The 22,928-nt window shown below is 46.9% G+C and overlaps 1 protein-coding gene across 1 annotated transcript in view; it reads left to right on the forward strand.

Annotated features, from left to right (window-relative positions):
• Positions 1–22,928, forward strand: part of PKD1 (polycystin 1, transient receptor potential channel interacting) — a 106,610-nt gene that overhangs the window by 57,629 nt on the left and 26,053 nt on the right. The window contains 11 exon segments of the mRNA XM_081840603.1: positions 32–790; positions 1,849–1,980; positions 2,446–2,621; positions 3,158–3,291; positions 5,269–8,894; positions 10,543–10,689; positions 15,642–15,785; positions 17,405–17,684; positions 18,759–18,975; positions 20,918–21,077; positions 22,069–22,221. Of these exon segments, the coding sequence (XP_081696729.1) occupies positions 32–790; positions 1,849–1,980; positions 2,446–2,621; positions 3,158–3,291; positions 5,269–8,894; positions 10,543–10,689; positions 15,642–15,785; positions 17,405–17,684; positions 18,759–18,975; positions 20,918–21,077; positions 22,069–22,221 (5,928 nt within the window).

The following is a 22,928-nucleotide window of genomic DNA, read 5'->3' on the forward strand; positions in this document are numbered from 1 at the left end:
TATCGAAGTGACCGTGACTTCTCTTTCACAGTTGCACTTCAGGAGCAAAGACACTTTCATCAGGCCAAATGACACTGTGAGCATCCAGCATGACGCAGGGCCTGGGGCCTTCATCCTTTGCCACCCAAGCCAGGTGCCATCTTACCGGATGAGTTACTTCACCCTGAACTCTTCAGACTGGGAGCCAGGCTCTCTCATGCACCCTGAGGCCAGTGGTTGGCATAACGACTCCACCTGCTACTTTAGGGTCCTTTCTGTTGCTGAAAAGACAGTAGCCATTATCGGGGAAGGGAATTTGGGTGTGGACCGCCCTGGCCTGTATGCCGTGAGGGCCACTGTAGAGAACGGAGTCTTCAGCGACAACCTATCCTGTGATTTCGTAGCTGTCTCTCCGGTGTCGGGCCTCCGCGTCATTTACCCTCCAGAGCAAGGTGGCCGAATCTACGTGGAAACCAACCACACTTGGCTGGTGGTGAAAATCTCTTCTGGGGTGAACGCAACTGCTGGATGGTTCGCGGGGAGCCAGAGCTTTCCCTTTGGAAGGAGCTGCCCGCCTTCTGTCATCCCACTTGTGCCTGAGTGCACCAGGGACACCAATGATACCTGGTTCTCAGTCGTCGTGCTGGAGAACATCGGTGGAAATGCCAGCACCCGAGTGCTGTGGGCAGAGAATGCTGTCAGCTCCCAGAACATCACCATCACTGTGAAAGCAGAGGATGCCATCCGAGGCCTCCGCGCAACCCCAGACCCAGAGACCAGAGTCTTGCTGAATAACCGTGTGGTAAGTAGGGTAAGGAGATAAATTTGCTTTGGTTCTCCTTTAAGCACCACCCTGCCTCATCTGCAACCTTCTGGAACTATGCACAAACCGAAATGCACTGATCCTTTGAAATTTGCACTTTTCTGAATTTTGCAATGCAGTGCTTCAGCCAAGATATGTGTACAAAAGTGGGTGTGGGTGTGTGGGTGTAAAAAAATGCATATATTAGTGAAAATAACTTAAAATGCATTCTATGAAGGGAAGTGGTTTGCAAAGATGTGTATGTTCAGGAAAATATGCACTAAAATGCTTATGTGTTCTAACTCAGCCTTCCTGAGTGTTTTGTGCTACAACTCGTATTAACCCTGGCCAACACTGCTATTTTGTACTACAACTCCCATCAGCCCCTGCCAGCGCATCTGTGGCCATTACAGTCCAAAACATCTGGAGCCCACCAGGCTGGGGAAGGCTGTTGCACCATTTCCCAGCTAATCATTGTCAGATCCGTCCCTTTCTGAGTTCGTCATACTGTTTACTTCTCCTCTGCTTTTTGACAAAAGCGGTGTGAGAATGATGGAGTCCACTTGACAGGGGCCCTGCTCTTAGAATGGTCACGATTTGAAGTCACATGTAAACTTTTCTCTGAAATAATAATAATAATAATAATAATAATAATAATAATAATAATAATTTATTTATTTATTTATTATTTATACCCTGCGCATCTGGCTGGATTTCTCCAGCCAGTCTGGGTGGCTTCCAACGGAATATTAAAATACAATAACCTATTAAACATTAGTCAAAACAAAATAAAAAAATTCCTTCCAGTAGCACCTTAAAGACCAACTAAGTTAGTTCTTGGTATGAGCTTTCGTGTGCATGCACACTTCTTCAGATACACAGTGTGTATCTGAAGAAGTGTGCACGCACACGAAAGCTCATACCAAGAACTAACTTAGTTGGTCTTTAAGGTGCTATTGGAAGGATTTTTTTTATTTTGTTTTGACTATGGCAGACCAACACGGCTACCTATCTGTAACTGGAACTATTAAACATTAAACGTGCCTGCCTGTTCCCATCCATTGCAGAGTTATGTCCCCATGATGGATGCCGGATCGGACGTTACCTTCCGATGGACCGTGGACGATAAGCGCTCTTTCACTTTCTACAACGATGTCTTCCATGTTATTTACCAGACACCGGCTGTGTACAAGCTGTCGGTAAGTCACAGGCAGCTGCTGTCAATGGCTACTAGCCATGATGGCTTTGCTCTCCCTTCACTGTTGAAGGCAACAGTGCTTTTGAATGCCATTTGCTGGAAACCAAAGGAGGGGAGATTGGTCTTCTGCTCAGGTCCTGCTTATGGGCTTCCCATTGGGGCATCTGGTTGGCCACTGTGAGAACAGGAAGGCTAGGCTAGATGGGCCCCTTTGGACCTGGTCTAGCAGGTTCTTCTTACGATTTTATGTTCCTTTGCATTTATGTTCTTACGTGTTGGGTAACAAGGAGAGGAATGAAGGGGTAAAAGCATGTGAGGATTTCCAGCACGTTTCTCTCTCCCAGAGCGGATGATGGAGAGGAGGAGGAAATAGATGTTGAAGGATGTCATGGTGCAAATGCCCCTTGGTTATATATCTGTTCCATACTGTGCCAGAGCTTTTTCTTTCTTTCCCCTTCCCTTATAGCTCACTGCCTCCAACCACGTCAGCAACGTCACTGTGGACTACAACATCACCGTGGAGAAGATGAACAGGATGAAGGATCTGGTGGTCTCTGAGATCCCACCCCTCGTCCCTCAGAACAGCACTGTGGAACTGGCAGCCACGGTTACAGTGGACTCTGCTGTGGACGCCACATTCCTGTGAGTTCTCCCGATGTATGATTGGAACAAAACAGAATGAAAAAGAAGGGCTGCGCAGGGGAGTGTTTCCACTCCATGCATCAGGGGTGGGAAGCTGGTTTTCCATGGACTGGGCAGCTGTGTTGGCCTTCCAGCTTTTCTGTTACCTGCCTGCAACTGCAACTGCATTGAATTGAATGAATAAAACAACAATGCAATAAACAAAAAATAGAAATAAAAAGTCAATTATATAAAATACATTTTGGGATTTTGAATCAATAGTCAAATGGTGGATCTTATTCTGATTGCCCCAGCTAAAAACCTTGCAACCTTTGCTGTCACTTGCTCATCTTGATCTGCCAAGAAAAAGGATGCTGTGTCAGTGGTTGGGTAACCCAGAATGGACAATAAAAGAGGGGTGATAATCTCATTCCTCAAGTCTTTATAAAGAGTGCAAGTCAGAAGGGCATGTGCCACTGATTCGGGAGTGCCATCTCCACAGGGAGATCTGTTACCTGTCGGCAACTGCATGTTTTACTACTTTTTCTGCTGTGCAGGTGGGACTTCGGAGACGGCGACCGTGTTGCTTTCCAGTTCAGGCCTCCCTATAACGAGTCTTTCCTCGTGCCAGACCCCAACATCCATCAGGTTGTAATTGGGCATAATGTATCGCATACCTACCAAGAATCAGGTGAGAAAAGTGTTCTGTTTTGTTTTTCGTTTGCGACCCCATGGCCAATTGAGTAAATGGGATGTGTGCTTAGGACAGTTTCTACTTTCTGCGTAGATGCAAATCATAGCCATAGAACTGTAGACTTTGAAGGGACCCAAAGCTCCCTTCAATGGACCTCCTACAATGCAGGAATCACAGGTAAGTATCTGGCTACTATTAGCACACAAATGGGCCCAACAAGCAGCTGGGAACTCAGAGAATCATAGAGTTGGAAGGGACCGTGAGGGTCATCTGGACTGACTCCGTGCAATGCAGGAATCTTTTTGCCCAGCGTGGGGCTCAAGCCCATAACCCAGAGATTAAAAGTCTCATGCTTTACTGACTGAGCTATCCCAACTCCCAGAGTTCATTTTGTGGCCCCTTCCGCTTTTCCAGTTGCTTCCTCCTGTGTGCGCAGACAGCACTCAGTGGCTCTACAAAGCAAGTTCCTTTGAGATTGCCTCTCCCCAAATGTCCCCCCTTGGCATTTTTGAACTACTTCTGGTGCTCTACTCTGTGTTCCATCCCTGTGGGAGGTCAGGTTGACCTCAGCAAGAAGTAGTTAGCCAACTGGTTGCTATTAAGTGTGGTCAATAATGGCCTTGTATGAAATTCCATTGATGGATGGTCTTTGGAATACAGCACCAATTGCAACGTTTTATATTTCAGGAATTATATATCATGAACGTGGTTCTGATCCCATGTTATCGTGACTATCATGTAGTTTGCAATTAATTAGCAGGCAAATGCACAGTGGGGGTTTTATAAGAAAGGTTCCTGCACGAGGAAGAACCCGCCAAATCAACAGGGATTGTCACCCAAAACCAGTGCGTTTGTCATTTGACTGACCAGCTCAGGAGCTTTTTCGTGATAACTGCCTTTTCAGGGCTGTTAGAGCACATCTCAGGCCTCTAGAAGGGAGTTGCAAGACCTGCCTCTTCTGGGGAACTTGCTTAAGTTCAGAGGATTTCTCCTGCTGCTAATCTGGCTGTATTTTAAGTTTTTATTTGTTCTTCTTATGAGGTTTTCTATTCATGATGTTTTGAACATCAAGCACAAATGATATAAGTGAATGAATACGCAGAATGAAATTATCTGATAACATTCAAATCTGCATACGCTCTGTGTGGCAAGTGAAACCAATGTGCTCCAGATTCTGTGTTTCTAAGAGCAAATGGTTCGGATTAAGTACTTTTGCTTGATTTGTTCTCTCATTCCACCCTGGAAGACAGTCTCTGTAGTGCTGGGTGTTCCTCATTCGGTCCTGTCCCCTCTCTGACATGAAAGATGGGGATGGGGAAGAAAATCAATTCAGTTCTCCCTTCATGGCAACCAACCTTACCTAATTTATCCTTTCTGAAATAATATTAGAACTGAAACTCGGCCATCCTCAGAAATTCACACCTCTGAATTTTGAAGTACAGTTACTGAAAACAGCATACAAAAGTTGGTTGTATTAGGGGAAATTGTTATATTAAAATGTGCATATTAGGCAAGATTTTATAGAAAGATTTGTATAGTGGGAGAAATTAGCACTGAGATGCTGATGGATTTTCATGATGTGGAAATATTTCCAAACGGATCTGGATAACAACGTAAGATTGGAAAAATGGGAAACCGAAATTGACAGATTTCCCCTTCTCCATGAAATGCAATGCAATGCAATGAAATATTGTTGCTGTTGCCCTGCCTTTCCAACTAAAGGTGCCCAGAGCAGCATGCAACAGAGCAGTAAAAACAGTACAGATTTTTTAAATTAAAAAAATGATTCAGATGCAAACCAAAACATCCTGAAAAGTAAGCAATTCACAGTTGCTTATCTTTCATCTACCAAATATGCACATATTGTTCAAAGAGAGAAACCACAGGAGCGGGAAGTTCTTATTCATTTCTCTCCCTCTCCCTGTCTCCCTCTCCCCCTCCACCCACTTCTCCCCGGCCTGGTCACAAATGCAGGTGAATATATCCTGAGTGTTTTAGTATCCAATGAATTTGAGAACCTGACCTACACGATTCCTGTCCATATCTATACTTACCTGATGGAAGTGACCCTGGAAGTTGATGCAGATGTCTTGGTTGCTGGTCGCCCTGTCACTTTCAAATCTGTCCCCCTGCCCTCTAGCTATGGGGTCTCTTACACCTGGGATTTTGGGGATGGCTCTGTGGCGTCTGTGCAAAGCCTGCCGGCGATAGTCCACACCTACAGCAACAAGGGGATGTACAACGTCAGCCTGAGAGCCAACAACACCATTAGTGCTGTAGAAACATTCCAGAGTTACCGTGTCTTTGAAGAGATTAGCGGGTTGCAGGTGGTTCTGGAGGAAGCAATGGAGCTCCGCACGCCAGTAGAGATCACCGCTTCCGTGGAAACAGGGGACAGCATCCTGTGGATATTCGACATGGGTGACGGGACCGTGGTGAACAGTTCCGTGGCATCCGTGATGCACATCTATTTAAAGGAGATGAATTGCACAGTAAACGTCACAGCAACGAATCCAGTCAACTCCGTTTCCCAAGCTGTTCCTGTCCGGATATTTGTGCTGATGGTTCTCAAGATTGAGCCTTCCACTTGTATCCCAGAGCACCCCGATGTACAACTTACTGCCTATGTTTCTGGTAACCCAGAGGACTACCTTTTTGACTGGACGTTTGGAGATGGGTCTTCCAACGTCACCGTGAATGGGGACCCAACGGTGAGGCACAACTTCACCCGCAGTGGCACCTTTCACCTTTCTTTGGTCCTCTCAAGCAAGGTCAACAAAGCTCATTATTACACCGAGGTCTGTGTGGAGCCAGAGGTCACCAACGTCTCGCTGTTCATAAGGCCGCAGTTCGTGAGACTGGGCAACGAAAGCAAGTTCCAAGTCACAGCTTTACCCCCTTACCCCTATCGCTACCTCTGGGACTTTGGGACAAACGAATCCACTCGGTTTGGTGGGACGGAAGTTAGTTACACCTACAAAGCCCCCGGTGTCTACTTGGTCACAGTGACAGTCTGCAACAACGTATCTTTCAATAACGACTCAGTTTTCGTGGAAGTCCAAGAGCCGGTTGGGGTCGTCAGGATTGAGTCCAACGGCTCAAAGGTTTTGGAACTGAACCAAGTCTACCTGTTCTCTGCGAACGCTAGCGGGACCAACGTAAGCTATCTGTGGTACTTTGGGGATGGCATGAGCCAGCTGGGGAAATTCATCACCCACTCCTACAACAAGAGTGGCACCTATGCCATCACCCTGACGGGCTGGAACAATGTGAGCTTCCGTGAAGCAAGGCTTAATGTGACAGTGAAGAGGCGCCTTCAAGGCCTGACCATCAATGCCAGCAGGACAGTGGTGCCTCTAAATGGTTCTGTGAGCTTCACGGCTACCCTCCTCGCTGGCACTGCTATCCGGTACTCCTGGATCTTGTGCGATAGGTGCACGCCCATCCCAGGCTACTCCACCATCTCCTACACTTTCCGTTCAATTGGGACGTTCAATGTGATCGTGACTGCAGAGAACGAGATTGGGTGCCTACAGGACAGCATCTTCATCTACGTCTTGGAGCAGATCGAAGGGCTTCATATTGCCGGTGGCGACCTCATGGATGACACCTGCTTCCCCACCAACAAGACGCTCCAGATGCAGGCGGCAGTGAGGGAGGGCACCAACATCTCCTACAACTGGACTCTCCTGAAGGAAAACCACCCTGTGCAGACTTCTGCAGGGAAGACCTTCTCCCTGGTTGTCCTGGAAGCAGGGGTCTACGTCATCCACCTGAAAGCCACAAATATGCTGGGGAGCTCAACAGTGAACAAGACAGTGGAGTTCATTGAGCAGGTTGGTGTCTTGAAGCCCATCGCTTCCCCCAACCCTGCTGCGGTCAACATTTCTGTAAACATAAGTACGAGTGTCACTGCTGGGACTGGATTGATGTATATTTGGTACCTGGAGGATGGTCTCTTTCTCCAAACTGCCTCCTCTGCCATCACACATTCCTTCCCAAGTCCTGGTGCCAAAGCAGTTACCGTTGTGGCAGAGAACAAATTTGGCTCTGCCAATGCATCGCTTGTGGTGTACATTCAGGAGCCCATCATAGGAGTGAGGATCAGGACCGTGAGGCTGAATTATACTGGTTATGTTGAGTCAGGCTCAGAGGTAAACTTCTCTGGGGAGCTGGAAAGGGGTTCTGATGTAGCATGGACCTGGAAGCTGCTGAACACCACCATATGTGGGCAAAGAGTGGCCTTGACATTCCCCTCACCTGGAGTCTTCTCCGTCTGCTTAAATGCTTCCAACGATGTCAGCTGGGATGTGGCCTGCCACAGCGTGACCGTGGAAGACCCAATCCAGGGCCTAAAACTCACTGTGGGCAAGGAGGTGCTAGAGCCTGGGGAAGAGGTCAACTTTGTCATTGGGATGGCTTCTGGTTCCTCTGTGAGCTATAAGATGAGTGTCGGCGGGAACCACTCCATGGCACTCAATTCTTCCAGCTTCACCTATACATTCACCCAGGTTGGAGATTACTTAGTAAGGGTGACTGCAGAGAACCACATCAGTGTGGACTACACGGAAGTCCTTATTGTGGTGCTGGAGGCCATCCATGGCTTGAAGGTCACGGACTGCTGTGAGCAAGGCATGCCTGTTGGAATAGAGAGGCGCTTCACAGCTGAGGTTGACAGTGGCTCGCGGGTGTCATATTTGTGGCAGCTCTCCTTGGAGGGAGACCACGGGCGTTCCCAGGTCCGCGTGGAAGGCCAAAGCATCTCTTATACCCCGGAAGCTGCAGGTCGTCTGGAGATCCATCTCACCGCTTGGAACCGTCTGGGCAGCCTAAACATGACCATCGTGATAGAAGTCCAAGACATCATAATGCAACTTTCCCTCCTGCCTGTCAGCTCCTTTGCTAACCGGACAACGACGTTTGAGGTGTCTGTGCTGCCCAGCGCAAGGCAAGTTGCCTTTTGGTGGCACTTTGGAGATGGTTCTCCAGCTCAAAGGACAAGTGTGCCATCCGCCAGCCATACCTACCTAAGGCATGGGGATTACTTGGTGGAAGTGAATGCCTCCAACCTCATCAGCTTCTCCATTGCCCAGCTCACCATCACGGTCCAGGTGCTGGAATGCGAAGAACCAGAAGCTGAGTTGGCGTTACCTGGGCAAGTGGTCATGAAGCGGTCGCAGAAGAATTACTTGGAAGCCCAGCTTGACTTGCGGGGCTGCACTAGGTACCAGACCAAGTACGTGTGGGAGATTTACAAAGCCCCCAGCTGCCTGCAACTGGGCGCCTCTGACAAAGTCCTCCTGTCCAACGTGGACGTCAGCCGCCCGCAGTTGGTCATCCCCAAGCTGGCACTCGACCTGGGCACCTACTGCTTCAAGTTCCTGGTCTCTTTCGGAGACACACCACTGTCCAAGAGCATTTTCGCAAATGTGACTGTCACTCCTAACAAGCTGGTGCCCATCATTGATGGAGGATCGTACCGTGTGTGGTCCAGCACCCGGGACCTGATCTTGGATGGGGAGAAATCATACGACCCTAACCTAGAAGACTGGGAACAGACGCCGTTGCATTATCAGTGGTCTTGTATGTCTTCCTCCAAGGTAAGCAAACCCTGGGCTTTGAGTGAAGGAGCAGCTGGGTGGGGGTGCACTTGTGGGTAATTTCCATCATTTTAAATACTTAGACGTGGGTAGCGCTGTGGTCTAAACCACAGAGCCTAGGGCTTGCCGATCAGAAGGTCGGCGGTTCGAATCCCCGCGACGGGGTGAGCTCCCATTGCTCGGTCCCTGCTCCTGCCAACCTAGCAGTTCGAAAGCACGTTAAAGTGCAAGTAGATAAATAGGTACCACTCTGGCAGGAAGGTAAACAGCATTTCCATGCGCTGCTCTGGTTCTCCAGAAGTGGCTTAGTCATGCTGGCCACATGACCCAGAAGCTGTCTGCGGACAAACACCGGCTCCTTGGCCTATAAAGCGAGATGAGCGCTGCAACCCCAGAAACCTAACGGTCTGGGGTACCTTTACCTTTACCTTTTAAAGACTTAGAAGCCTGGTCTGGAACTAGTGCTGCAGGAGATCTGTACTTTGAGAAGGGGGAGGGGCATTGTGAGCCGAGACCCCATGTCCCCATTCTCCCCCTGCTTTCTGCCTTGATGTGTTTTGCTTTTTGGATTGGCAACTGGGGCGGGGGGCACAGTAGCTGAATTTGGCTTAAGGCTTGCTGAGCTCAAGACTGTGGCTGCATTGACGCAATATATTTAAGCCATATTCCCTCCCCCCCCCCAAAGAATATTAGGAGTTGTAGTTTGTTCAAGTTGCTGAGGGTGTAGCTCTTTGAGGGATAAACTACAGTTCCCAGGATTCTTTGGGGGGGAAGGGAGGTGCAGACAAAGTTTAGTTTAAATGTATGGCATGTATGTGGCCTAAAATAGAATTCTAGAGATACAAGTGGGTGGGGGTTTATTAGGTCATCTAAACCCCGCTGCTCAGTGCAGAAAATCCAGTTAGATCAAGGAGAGCCCCCACCTCATCCCTAGGTGATTGATTCCTATGCACTGGAAACCATAATTTGATTAACCAACTCCCAAATCAGATTAGCCTTTTTGGCGGTCACATCACACTGCCGTCTCAGGTTCAGCTTGGGATCAGCTACAATCCGGATATCCACCTGTTCTGCTGACAAGCCAGGTATTTCCTATCCTATACCTGTCCAGTTTTTTTCATTAGACTGCAGTGGTGTTTTCCCATTAAACACCCTCAGTTCAAATGTTTGACTTCCTTTGCCCAATTTTAGGAACAGAGCCCCAGGACTGTGCAGGGACACTCACCTGCCCTGGTTCACACCACCTTTATTTTGCTATCTTTCATGACTGTTCCAAAATTGTGTTTTGGCGGCATACGTATTTTGCCCTGAAGTATGCCCTACAAGAAAAGCAACCCAAAAGTTTGGCTGTCGGAGGCCGTTTGTAGGCATGGAAGCTGCATTTACTCTTACTCACTTCCCCTCTTTGCTTTGGCATGCCAACCTGGTGCCCTTAAGATTTTGGAGTACAGCTCCCATCAGCTCCAGTCAGCCCCATAATGGTTGGCGCAGCCTGTTTTAACAAGATGAGGGTACTAGAACAGGAAGAAGTTTGACATATACCCAGGTTCTGGTCTCAGACCCTCGGGACAGGACTGACCTTCTGTTTTAAGGCAGGTTTTGAGTGTCTCCTCTGCCCTCCTCCTCCCTGTTTCCTTATGTGCAACAGAGCTCATCTGCAGGGTGTGCGCTCAACTTCACTGCCACAGGGGGTGTCGTTACTGTTTCCCGATCCATACTAGAAGCAGATGTGGAGTACACATTCGACCTCGCCGTCTGGAAAACGGGGATGAGTCCTGAAGCTACGAATCAAACGGTTAGTGTCATGGAGTCCTCTCTGCTCTTCATCCTCAAACAGTACCTTCCTGTACTGCCGTTGCAGGTTGCTTCAGGGCAGTAGGGAAAGGCAGGCTCATACTCTCCTTGAGAATGCCCCTCCACTGGTACTTAATTGTGTGAACAGCCACGCAGGGCCCTAGTCCGTACTGATGATCGTGGTGCTCTGTTGAGACTGCATTAAGGTCCTTGGAATTAGAGCCACTCACACCTGCCTCCCCAATGAATCTGAGAATTTGTTCTGTCTTCACAAATCTTTCTCTGCAACTCCAGATATTTCGAACTACAACTCCCATCAGCCCCAGCCATCATGGCAGTGCTACCCAGAACAAAACTTTCCGTTTTTAAGCATTCACATCACCTTGCACATATTCTCTGTAATGCTTGCAATACCCGTAAGCCAGAGGTCAGCAAACTTTTTCAGCAGGGGGCCGGTCCACTGTCCCTCAGACCTTGGGGGGGGGCGGACTATATTTTTTTGGGGGGGGATATGAATGAATTCCTATGCCTCACAAATAACCCAGAGATACATTTTAAATAAAAGGGCAGATTCTACTCATGTAAAAACACACTGATTCCCAGACCGCCTGCGGGCCAGATCTAGAAGGTGATTGGGCCGGATCCAGCCCCCGGGCCTTAGTTTGCCTACCCATGCCGTAAGCTATACACTGTTACTGTAGTAATGTTACTGTTTTTATTTTTACATTTCTATCCCATGTTTCCTCCAAGGAGCTCACAGTGATTTACATGGTTCTGCCTCCTCTCCATTTTATCCTCACAAGAACCCTGTGGGGTAGATTAGAGTAAGAGACAGTGACTGGACCAATGTCACCCGTTGAGCTTCATGGCTGAGAGGGAATTTGAACTCTCACCTGCAAGGTCCGAGTCTGACACTCTAACCATTATGCCACACTGGTGTTTCATGTTCATGGCTGAGGCTGAGGTTCTGAGGTGAAATTTGAGCCGAAAAGTGCCGGGATTTCTGCTCCCATAGATATTTCACTGCTTTTGGCTCTACCCACCACTAGCATGTGGCCCCTGGAAAGTTGTTCACAAATGAATGTGGCCCTTGGACTGAAAATGCCCACCCCCTCCGAAAAGTGCACAAGTGGGATAGGATGAACTCTGATGTGGGAGTCCTGGGTTTGCATTCTGGCTCTGCCACAGATTCACAGTGTGACTGTGGTGAAGTCATTCTCCTGTGGCTTCAGCTGCCCCATCGGCCACAGGAGAAGGGCAGCAAGGGAAACATGTTAAAGATTGCAAAGGAAATTGAAAGTGCTGCTTACACACGTACGTTGCTATATGTGGAGTTCTACCTTTGGTGCCTCTAGCTCAGTACTGACTACACTGGCAGGCAGTGACTCTCCAAGGTTTCAGGCAGATAGTCTCTCCTAGCCTTTCCTGAAGGAACTGAACTTGGAACTTTTTGTATGCAAAGCAAGTGCTGTATCTATATTCCTTTTATATTCCATCTATATTCCTTCAACTAAAATGTAAGATTCCAGTTCTCATGGTTCTGAATAAAGGGCTGACTTAAACAGGAACATAGGAAGCCCCCTTATACTGAGTCAGTATTGTTTACACTAACTGGCAGCAGCTCTCCAGGTTTTCAGGCAGGGGGTGTTTCTTAGCCCTACCGGGGATTGACATTGGGATCTTCCTCTTCCTACACAGACCTGCCATATGTGAAATCATTGGCCCATCTGGCCCATCACTGTTGTCTCTGCAAATGTCTCTCCAGGCCTCATGGGGAAAGGGAGCTCATTCCCAACCCTGACACCTCAGTCTTTTTTACCTGGAGATGCCATTGCGGATCGAACCTGGCACCTTTTGCATGCAAAGCAGATGCTCTCCCACTGAGCTACATGGCTCCCATTTCTGCAGGGAGACAGCTGCCAGATAGATTAGGATAGCCCAGTGTGTGGGGTGGGGTTGCAGAGGCAGGCGTGGAATGCCCGAGTTGCCCATCTATAAATACATACGCTTCAGGTTACACACTCCGCTAACCCAGAAATAGTGCTTCAGGTTAAGAACTTTGCTTCAGGATAAGAACAGAAATCGGGCTCCGGCGGCGCGGCGGCAGCAGGAGGCCCCATTAGCTAAAGTGGTGCTTCAGGTTAAGAACAGTTTCAGGTTAAGAACGGACCTCGGGAACCAATTAAGTACTTAACCCGAGGTACCACTGTATGAACATTAGGAGAGAAAAAGAACCCTTTTGCTGATAGCCGAGGCTTTTCTTTTTTGCTTTTCTTCCCATGGTGCCTTGGAAAAAGCAGAGGGAGAGAGGGAGGGTAAGACACACACACACACATTCCCCCTTCTTTTTTAAATAACTGCACCTATCGGTAGGCCGCAAAACAAAACTGAGCAGCAAAAGGAATCTGCAGGCCAAAAAACCTTATGGTTTCTATCACCAGCTCCAAGAGAGGCTTGGCAACCCGAGATGCCGTTTGTCTGCAAGTGGAAATTCTTACTGCCTTGATCTCCCTCTTGCTCTTCTCCCTCTTTCCTTTTGTGTGTGTGTGTGTGTGTGTTGTTCTTTTGGAAACTGAAGACTGGAAGGAAAGAGGAAGGTGGGGGGGGGGGAGGCAGAAAGAACCAAAGTCAAATTGATAGTCTTTCAAGGACATTCCGTACAATCTCGCTTGCATACATGAATGCAAAACAATGATTTGACTGTCGCAGGGACGGGAGGAACAGATGGGGCCCTTCAATCTTGCTCTGCGGAGAGAGGGCTTTGGTGCTCTTTTAACAGCCTGCCACATTAAACAGCAGCTCTATCGCTACTGTCAAAAATGCCTATTATTGCCTGAAGCCTCAAGAGACAGCCTTGGCTTCTGTAGTTATTTAGAGTTGCATGGAGATAATGGCGCAATAGCCGGAGTATCTCACAGTTGCCATAGCTCAGTGGTAGAGCATCTGCTTTGTATTGCAGAAGGCAATACAAGTACTCTATTTGCAGAAGTACAACCCCCAGCATCTCCAGGTAGGGTTGGGAAAGAATTTGTAATAATCCAAGAAGAGCTTGCTGGATTGGGTCAGAGGCCCATCATAGTCCAGCATCCTGCTCTCACAGAGGCCACCCAGATGTCCCAAAGGGAAACCTGCAGGCAGGACCTGAGCACAATAACAACCCTCCCCTCCTGTGGTTTCCAGCAACTGGTATTCAGAAGCATTGCTGCCTCCAAACATGAAGGCAGAGCTTTCTTCTTTGGCAATCACTCGTAGCCGAGTAAGATTGTTTTCCACGAGCACAGCAGAGCATAGCAATCATGGCTACTTGGCACCAATAGTCCTCTCCTCCATGAATTTGCCCAGTCTTCTTTTGAAGCCATTCAAGTTGGTGGCCACCACTGCCTCCTGTGGGAGTGAGTTCCGTAGTTTAACTACATGTTATATTATTCCCTGGAGAGATGCTGCCAGTTAGTGCAGGCAGCATTGAGGTAGCTGGACCAATGATCTGGCTCATTATGAGACCGTTTCCTACGCTGTTGGAGAGACAAGTGTCCCGTGGAAGTGGAGGCCATCCTGGGGTGCCAGGGTTTAGAAAAGCATTTCCCTATGGAACCCAGCTGGGAATTCCAAGTATTTGCCATTCAATTCTCATTTCCAAGCCTTTTTCATACTTGCCCTTTTGACTCATTGTGTGTTGTTTGCTTAATCAGTCAGCAGCCCTGTTTTCAATTGCGTAATTGAGGAAAACCTTGGTGAACAGTATTCCCCTTTCTCCAACCATCCACAGTTGGGCAATAGCTTCAGTGGGACCAACCAAAGTGTTACACAAGTGTGGAAAGCTTTTGTGTTCTCCAGAACTCTTCATCATCAAGATGTTACACAAAGCAGGAGCTAGGGGTGGGTGGAATGAAGAAAAACCATAAAAACCAACAGGACTCCCTAAGTAGTCTGAAGAGGCAGCCATGAGGTCAGCTTGCAGAGTTGATTCTAAGATGGAGGTATGGGCTGAACAAGTCCCTTCCAAGTGCTGTAGTAGGTAGCAGGTTATAAACTTAGGGTTCTGAGACTAAGGCATCTAATAGAAACGTAAAACACAATGTATCTGATGTAGGCAGGAAGCAGAAGCAAAGACAAACTTGGCCACCTTTAATTTAGTGAAGCCTGGGATAAATATGATGAAAAAGTCCGCTGGAGCCAAGTTGTGTAGTATTAACTAATGGTTGGAGGGGATTTCACCCTCAAAATGCAAAGTCCCTCTTGTGGGGTTGGGAAATCATCACTCTTTGTCTGTATATTCCATCTGTGTGAAAAAGGACCTGTTCATGCCAGCCTTCCCTAAACTGGTACCCAGCAGATGTTTTGGAATACAACTCCCATTAGCCCCAGCCAGCATAGCCGTTTTATGATGCTGAGGCTGATGAGAACTGTAGTCCAAAATACTGTAGGGTATCAGGCTAGGGAAGGTTGTTTTTGATGAACATGGAATCTTTCTAGTCCTATAAGAGAAAACTCCTTCTAGGCCTGTATGTCACATGGACTGCCCCTCCTCCCCCCTGCCCCTGGTCATCCTATAGATTACTGCCTACATTGTGCAAAATGATTATTTTAAGTAACAGAATGAATCACACAAAATGATGGGGAAATTATGTAAATCCATTAGTTTTGCAGAATTTATCTTTATTTAATAGAAATTATATACTGCTCAGTGATCAAAACCTCTAAGCAGTTTACATAAAATATACTTCAAAATTACCAATAAAATCAGATGTTACAAACAAGTTAACCTAAAAAAAAAAGAGAAAAGAAATATATTGGTTGTGGGATTCAGGGCCTCATGGTGCAGAATTCAGATTCTCATAGTTCAGAATTCTGCTCTTTCTTCTTAACACAGACTCCGCTTCCTCCAGTTATCCTCCGGGGAGGGATTCTGCTGACACCTCTGCTTCTGTGGGCTCACTGTGCTTTCTCTCCCAGGTGCTACTGAAGAAGGGGACGGTCCCCATCGTCTCCCTGGAGTGTGTCTCTTGCAAGGCCCAGTCTGTCTACGAAGTGAGCCGCAGCTCCTACGTGTACCTGGAAGGGACCTGCTTGAACTGCCAGAATAATTCCAAACAGGGGGTAAGGTGGCCATTGGATGTTTCTGGGGTCAGCCTTGCACAGTCAATTGCCAGCTAATTGGGTGCCTGGATGTGCCCACTATAACTAGGAACATAAGAAGAGTCCTGCTAGATCATACCATTGGCTTATCTAGTCCAGCATCCTGACCAGATGGGAAACCTGCAAAGCACAGGTCTAGAGCCCAGGAGCACTCTCCCGTCATGTGTGTTCTAGCAACTGGTATTCAAAAGCATTGCCACCTCTGACCATGGAGATGCTATTAGTCATCCTGGCCATTAATAGCCCTCTCTACTATGAATTTTCCTAGTCCTCTTTTAAAGCCATCCTAGTTGGTGGGGGAGATAGTTCCATACTTTAACTGCAATGCATGAAGGATTCCTTTTTTTTACCCATCCTGTGTCTTCCAGCATTCATTGGATGCCCACAACTACTAGTGTTATGAGAGAGGGAGAATTTTTTTTTCTCCTACCACTTTCCCACCATACAGCTCCCAAAATCTTTGGAGGGAAGCCATGGCTGTTTAAAGTGGTATCACAGTGCTTTAAATGTTCCGTTGTGAATGTGGCCTGTATTGTTAAGCACAAACCAATCTCTAGGCGGTGAGAGGTTTTCCAGGGTCCAAACACTTTTCATGGGTTTGGATTCCTTGGATTGATGCCCCTGGAGACTTTATGGAATTTCTGTGATAATCAGATTTTATTTACACTTATATACAGTCTGAGCATGAGATGGGAGTTCTCACTGAATTCCTAATGCCACACCTGATGGAGCACTCTGGGAAATCCCTGAGATTTAGACAGCCTTCTCTAGGGATCGAGCCTTTAGTGCGGTGGGCTCTGCCCTGTGGAACTCACTGGTGATTGATGTTTATCAGGAATCATCCCTGCCTTCTTTCAGACACTTCCTATAAACTGTATTATTCACATAGGCCTTTGCCATGTGAATTTCTTTTTACCAACAGTATTTACCGAGGTTTTAATTATCTTGTATTCTGTATACCACTTTGCTGTGTTTTTATGGAAGTGTGGTCTATAAACACTTAAAGCGACAACAAAGAAAAGCTCCCAAGAGATCCTCATCAAGTAGAGAACATGATTCTCACAGAGAACAGGCCTCTTGAATCTTTGTCAGATCCAGTTTCAAGTTGCTGTTGAACTGCAACTCCCATCATCCTAGACCGTTGGCTTTGTTGACTGGGGCTGATGGGAGTTGTAGTCCGCAGCATCTGGAGGGTACCAGCTTAGGGAAGCCTGCTTTAAACAAAGTGATGGGGCCCTGCAGAGGTCCTAGGACTCTTCAGCCCCCACCCGTGTTCTCCTGTTCCCTCTAAAAAAATAGTTGGAAGGTGATGTAATGCAGGAGACTCAAGCTGGATCCCACAGTGGAAGTATTCCCAGCAGACAGTTTGGGCTCCTGCCTGTTCTCCTTGGCCCAAATGTCTGGGAATGGAGTTGAGTGATCATCCAAAACTTTGGCTGGACATTGAAAGTAACTTTCCTCTATACACACACACACATGCAAACTCAGTCTGAAAACGTTAGAAATTCCTTTTTGAATTTCTACATGACAAAAGTTAAAGCTTTTCTTGGTCTTTTTCTGCGCCTCTTTTGTCTGTGTAGAGATGGTCGGCACACAGCTTCAAAAATAAGACTCTGGCCTTGGACAGAACAACCACCTCCACCGGCAGCAGAGGAATGAACCTGGTCCTGAGGCCAGGGGCTCTGAAGGACGGCGAGGGCTATACCTTCACTCTGCACATTACAGATCTGGCCACAGGGGAGGAAGGCTTTGCCTCCATCGACCTGTTTCCAAACCAGCCACCATTTGGGGGGTCCTGCTGGTTGTCTCCAATGGGACCTATCCAAGCATTGACTGCCAAGATTCATTTTGAATGTACAGGTGAGACCAGATTGTAAGATGATGTCCAACACAGGCTTCAAAATACGTACCTGAGAGCAAATTATGCTTGGTTTGATAGATCCCTAAAAGAAATAGGAGGGACAGTGTAGTATATTGGATAGACTAGGTGTGGCCCTCCAGATGTTGCTAAACTACAGTTCCCATCAACCCCAGCAAGGGTGGCCAATGGCTAGAGGAGATGAGAGTTGTAGCTCAGCAGCATCTGCAGGGCTAAAGGTTGCCCACACCTTAGATAGATGATTGAACTTATTGGAGACTTGTCTTAAAGCTAGTCTTTGGCTATGGGGCCTATGGAAAAGGTGCCTCCTCTGAGTGTGTCCTGAGCCATTTTTCTTATTCTTTTGTTTGTTTATTAAATTTATATGCCGCCCTTTATCCAAGGATTATTTATTACTTTTATATCCCAGCTTTCCTCCAGGGAGCTCAAGGTGGCCTACATATTCCTCCTCCCCATTTTCCTATCCCAACAACCCTGTAAGGGTTCTTCATTTCAGCAGCTTAATTCAGGTGGGAAAAGTCATTATGTTGAACAACTGGAAGCCATGCTGGTTACCAACAGTAGCGCCATTAGTTCATGTTTCAGAACCAAAAGGTGCCAGCTAGGAGTTGGGCATTCTCAGTGTCACCTACATCACAAAAATTTGGCAGGCATCCTTGCTGCTCACTTTCAAATGTCTCTTGAATACATTTTATGCCAGCAGTCTTATTCAGTTGTTCATATTTTCTTAAGATGAGCCTGCCATTTTTTATGACTATTCTGTATTATGTCTTTATGGTATCTTAAACTTTTATATTGTACCTGCTGTACACAATGTTGGTGTTGCATATGAGTGGACAGTTTATGAATATTTATTATAAATAAATCTGTTGGGTTGTATCAGCTAAGTTCTCCTCTGAGCAGACCCATTGAAGTTAGTGGCCTTACGTTAGTTGTGGCCACTATTTTCAATGAGTCTACTCTAATATTGGAAGCAACCCATTGCAAATTACGCAGTAAATCCTGATCTACCTTCTGTAGTCACCCCTGATCTACTTTGTGCATTTGGCTGGCAGGCTGGAGAGATACGGAGGACGAAGACACCCCCTTGGTATACACACTGCTTGCTGCCCGCTGCCGAACCGGCCACTGTGAGGAATTCTGGGTATATAAAGGCAGCCATTCCGAACATTCTGCCTTCCTGCCCCCTGGATTCCAGGAGGGAGGCTCCCTGGTGTCTGTCTCAGTGCTGGTGCAGGACCAGCTGGGAGCAACCGTTGTGGCTTTCAACAGGTGATGATTGTTGATGTTGTTTAATTTGTGGCTCCCTTCCCCTGGAGCATCTTGAAGCAATTCCACAATGCAGTGGAAACACATTTAAAACTGTTGAACACATTAAAAACAGTTAAAGCAATGTCAAATCCAATACAGGTGATGGCTAGGACCAAAATCTCCACATAGAAGGGCCTTTCCTTTCCAAAACAGTATTCTTTTTACAGAAGACAAACTAATACTGCTCTGCTGACTTCAAAAACCCATATGAGCACTCATAAATACCCACAAACCCTACTGTTTCCTCAGTCCCCTCCAAATGCTTGTCATTTCTTTGTCTGCAGCCAGATGGGCAGGCTGGATGACTGGTCCATCAACAGGTGAGCCTGCTACCACCAGTCCCCCCCCCCCCGCATAATAAGGGATGCCCCCACCCAGTCCTGTTTGCTTGGAAATAGTCTTAACCTATTTCAAGGATCAGTCCAAACTTGCATGGGTTAGTACAAAATGTTCAGCAGTTTTTATCTAAGTACCCACCACATCCCTGGGAAAGAATTTCCCGTAGGTCTGTAGAGGGGTTTCCAAGAGCCTGGAGACTTCCAAGTTGGGGTGAGTTGGCATCAGCCTTACCCAATTTAGCATCTGTTCATAGCACCTCAGCTAAAGAGTCAGACACAATCTGCTTTCCCTTTCTCTAGTTAAAAACTCTCAAGCTAAAGCCAGTTATCTATTATTATAGCAAGAGGTGTGTTTCCTTTATATTCTGAGATCATGCTTTGATCTGGTCATCTTTCCTCCTGGTTCTCTAATCTACCAACCCATAAAACCTCAGGGAAGTACTAGGGTCTTAATCCCCAGCTAAAGGTAAAGGTAAAGGGACCCCTGACCATTAGGTCCAGTTGTGACCGACTCTGGGGCTGCGGCACTCATCTCGCTTTATTGGCCGAGGGAGCCGGCGTACAGCTCATGGTCATGTGGCCAGCATGACTAAGCCACTTCTGACTAAGCGCACAGAAACGTTGTTTACCTTCCCGTCGGATTGGTACCTATTTATCTACTTGCACTTTGAAGTGCTTTCAAACTGCTAGCTTGGCAGGAAACTGCTAGGTTTCCCAGCTACAGACACTTAATTACCAGCCAGGGTGCCACCTTCCAGACTGACCTCTGGCTAGGCTTAACAAGTTAACCTCATGGTGCCCTAGCAAACTTAGGAGCAAGAGTTACATTTTTATGTAACAGAACATTTCCTTTGCAGTGCCCTTTAGATGCTTTGGAGTTGGCAATAACTCCTGGCATCTGTTAGGGAAAGGCTGATGACAAGGGTTTGTCCAAGTTTACAGCTCTTTTGAGATAATATGGGTGGCAGGTGGGAGATCGATACTCTCTGAAATGCAAGTTTGTTGGTTTATAAATCAAGGGGAGAGGCTGTGTCTGTAAGCGCTGTCCAATTTGTTTGTCTCAAGAAAGGATTCAGCACCCTTTTCTCATCAGTAACAAACAGCTTCGTGGTGATGAATGGGCTTCTGCTGGGGACAAATTGGAAACAGAGCAATGCAACATTCATCTTAAACGAGATGCCTGCTTCCCATGCTGGCATCACACGCCCCTGCTCCTTTCTTAGAAAAATTCTGGGGAAGCTGAGCTGATCCATCACAACAAGGCTTTAATGTGGAGAGGAAAACATGTGAGGAGCCTGAGTGGGTGTGTCCTGCCCTTTACCTTTTCTGCACCTCAAGAAAACAACTAGGGATTGAAGAATGCTAAGGACCAAATGAAGTACTCTATCTCCCTAAACCACAAGGAATCTTCACACAAAGTTCCCAGTGTTTCCCTTTGGGGGGTGGGAACCACTGTTCCATATTTAAAATATAATACTGCAGATAGAAAGCTAGCATATAAGACATCTATTTTTCTATGTGCAGGAAATTTTTGCATGACACTGAAAGGTTGTTTTCCTTCCCAGCTCTATGGCCATCACGCTGCCTAGCCCTCCAGAAGGATTTCACAGCCTTCCCCAATGGCTTTCCAACCAGACTGAGGTGGTGCTGCAGGGCCTGGTGAAACAGAGCGATCCCCAACAGGTCATTGAATATTCCTTGGCTCTCATCACCATCTTAAATGAGGTATGAAGCAACACCTTTTTTGGTGGCTGGGTGGAAGGACATTTGTTAGGTAGGTAGGTAGGTAGGCATTATTAGTAGATTCAACATGATTCTGGCAGCAGTGAGACCCTATCAGCATATGACACCTGTGCTCAGAGACGCACACTGGTTGACAGTTTGCTACTGGGTCAAGTTCAAGATGTTACTATTAGTACAGGAAGCCCTTAACAGCTTGGGACCAGTTTATCTGTGAGATTGCCTTGTCGGCATCTCCACTCGGCCAAGCTGATAAAGCCTCATTTTCCTCCGGCCGAGCCTTCGGAATCGCCTCCGAAGAATAATTAACGACCTGAGCCTTTGATGAGATTCCAAGGCACGTTCCCATTAAGCAGAGTTTCCAGCACCATGCGGAAGTGATGGCTACATTGCAAAGAGTTTTATTTCTAAGCTACGCAGACAGAAAAGACATCCTCTCTCTATGAAAGCAGAGAGCAACTGAACAAAGGAACAAAGGAAACAGGAAACCAGTAACGTCACATCCGTCTCTAGTCTCCCATGAGACTTCCAATAGCCTGGACTGTCTCTGGAATGTAAACAGAGCCTTGTGACTCTAAGCAGCTGCTCAGTGGCAAACAGAAACTAACATGCCTTACTCCACATGTTTCCCCCTCCCAATGGCTACTTACCCTATGGAAATGGAAAGGTTTCCCTCCTTGGTTATCACTGAAAGAGAGAGCCCATGGCTTGTTTATTCATTCATTTACTGCATTTCTATACCATCAGTATCAATGATTCTCCCTCTCCTCATTTAATCCCCATAACAACCCTGTGAGGGAGGTTAGTCTGAGAGGCAGTGACTGGCCCAATGTCACTCAGTGAGCTTTATTCATGGCTGAGTGGGAAGCCTGGTCTCTCCCAGGTCCTAGTCTTACCCTAACCAGTACACTACATAGGCTCTCATAAGAACTGTCTTAAGAATCTCACATACTTTTCTTTTCACCCCCAATGTAAGTATGAGTGCTCCATGCGTTTGAAACCAGAAACCAAACATGAAGACCGTCTCCGGGCCTGGACACGGAGGAACATTACAGAAACTCTGATTTCTTTGAATGTGACCACTGTGGATGACATCCAGCAAATTGCGGCTGCCCTGGCTCAATGTACGGTAGGTGTTATTGCATTGCTCTGCCTCTTTTTTAAAAAAAAAAAAATTATTAAACATTTCAACACAGTAATTTAACAAAAATACATCATCCACGTTGTTCCCCTCTCCATTTCCCCCCTCCCCCTCCCCCCCAGATAGAACACCCTCCCTCCCACCCCACCCCAGGCTTCCCTCAGCTCCTTTCTCTGGTTTCTCAACACATATTTCTGTCTGTATGTTATAAAATTGTAAAATCCTCAAATTATCTGTCTATATATTACAATAAAGAGTTTGTGAATGTTTTTTCAAAACCTGCCAAAGAGTCCAATTCATTTTGTTGCTTCTTCAAATATTTCATAAAAGGTTCCCATTCATCTTTAAAATCAGAGTTATCCTTGTCATGTACCATAGTTTATGTGTCAGTTTTGCCAGTTCCACATAGTCCATCAGTTTTTCTTGCCACAGTTCTTTCATCGGGGTTTCTTCATTCTTCCATCCTTGTGCTATTAAGACTCTTGCCGCATTGCTCTGCCTCTTGGGCATGGGGAGCAAGTGGGAGGGGGGCTGGGGCTGAAGGGAGTTGGACCACAACTCCCATCAGCCCCAGCTAGCATAGCCATAGGATACTGGGACTGATGGGAGTTGTGGTCCAAAACATCTGAAGGACACCAAGTTTATTTGTTTGTTAGATTTATACCCCATCTCTCCTCCAAGGCGCTCAGTGGTGT

Source organism: Podarcis erhardii, assembly GCF_964252035.2.
Source record: "Podarcis erhardii genome assembly, chromosome: 14".
NCBI lineage: Eukaryota > Metazoa > Chordata > Lepidosauria > Squamata > Lacertidae > Podarcis > Podarcis erhardii.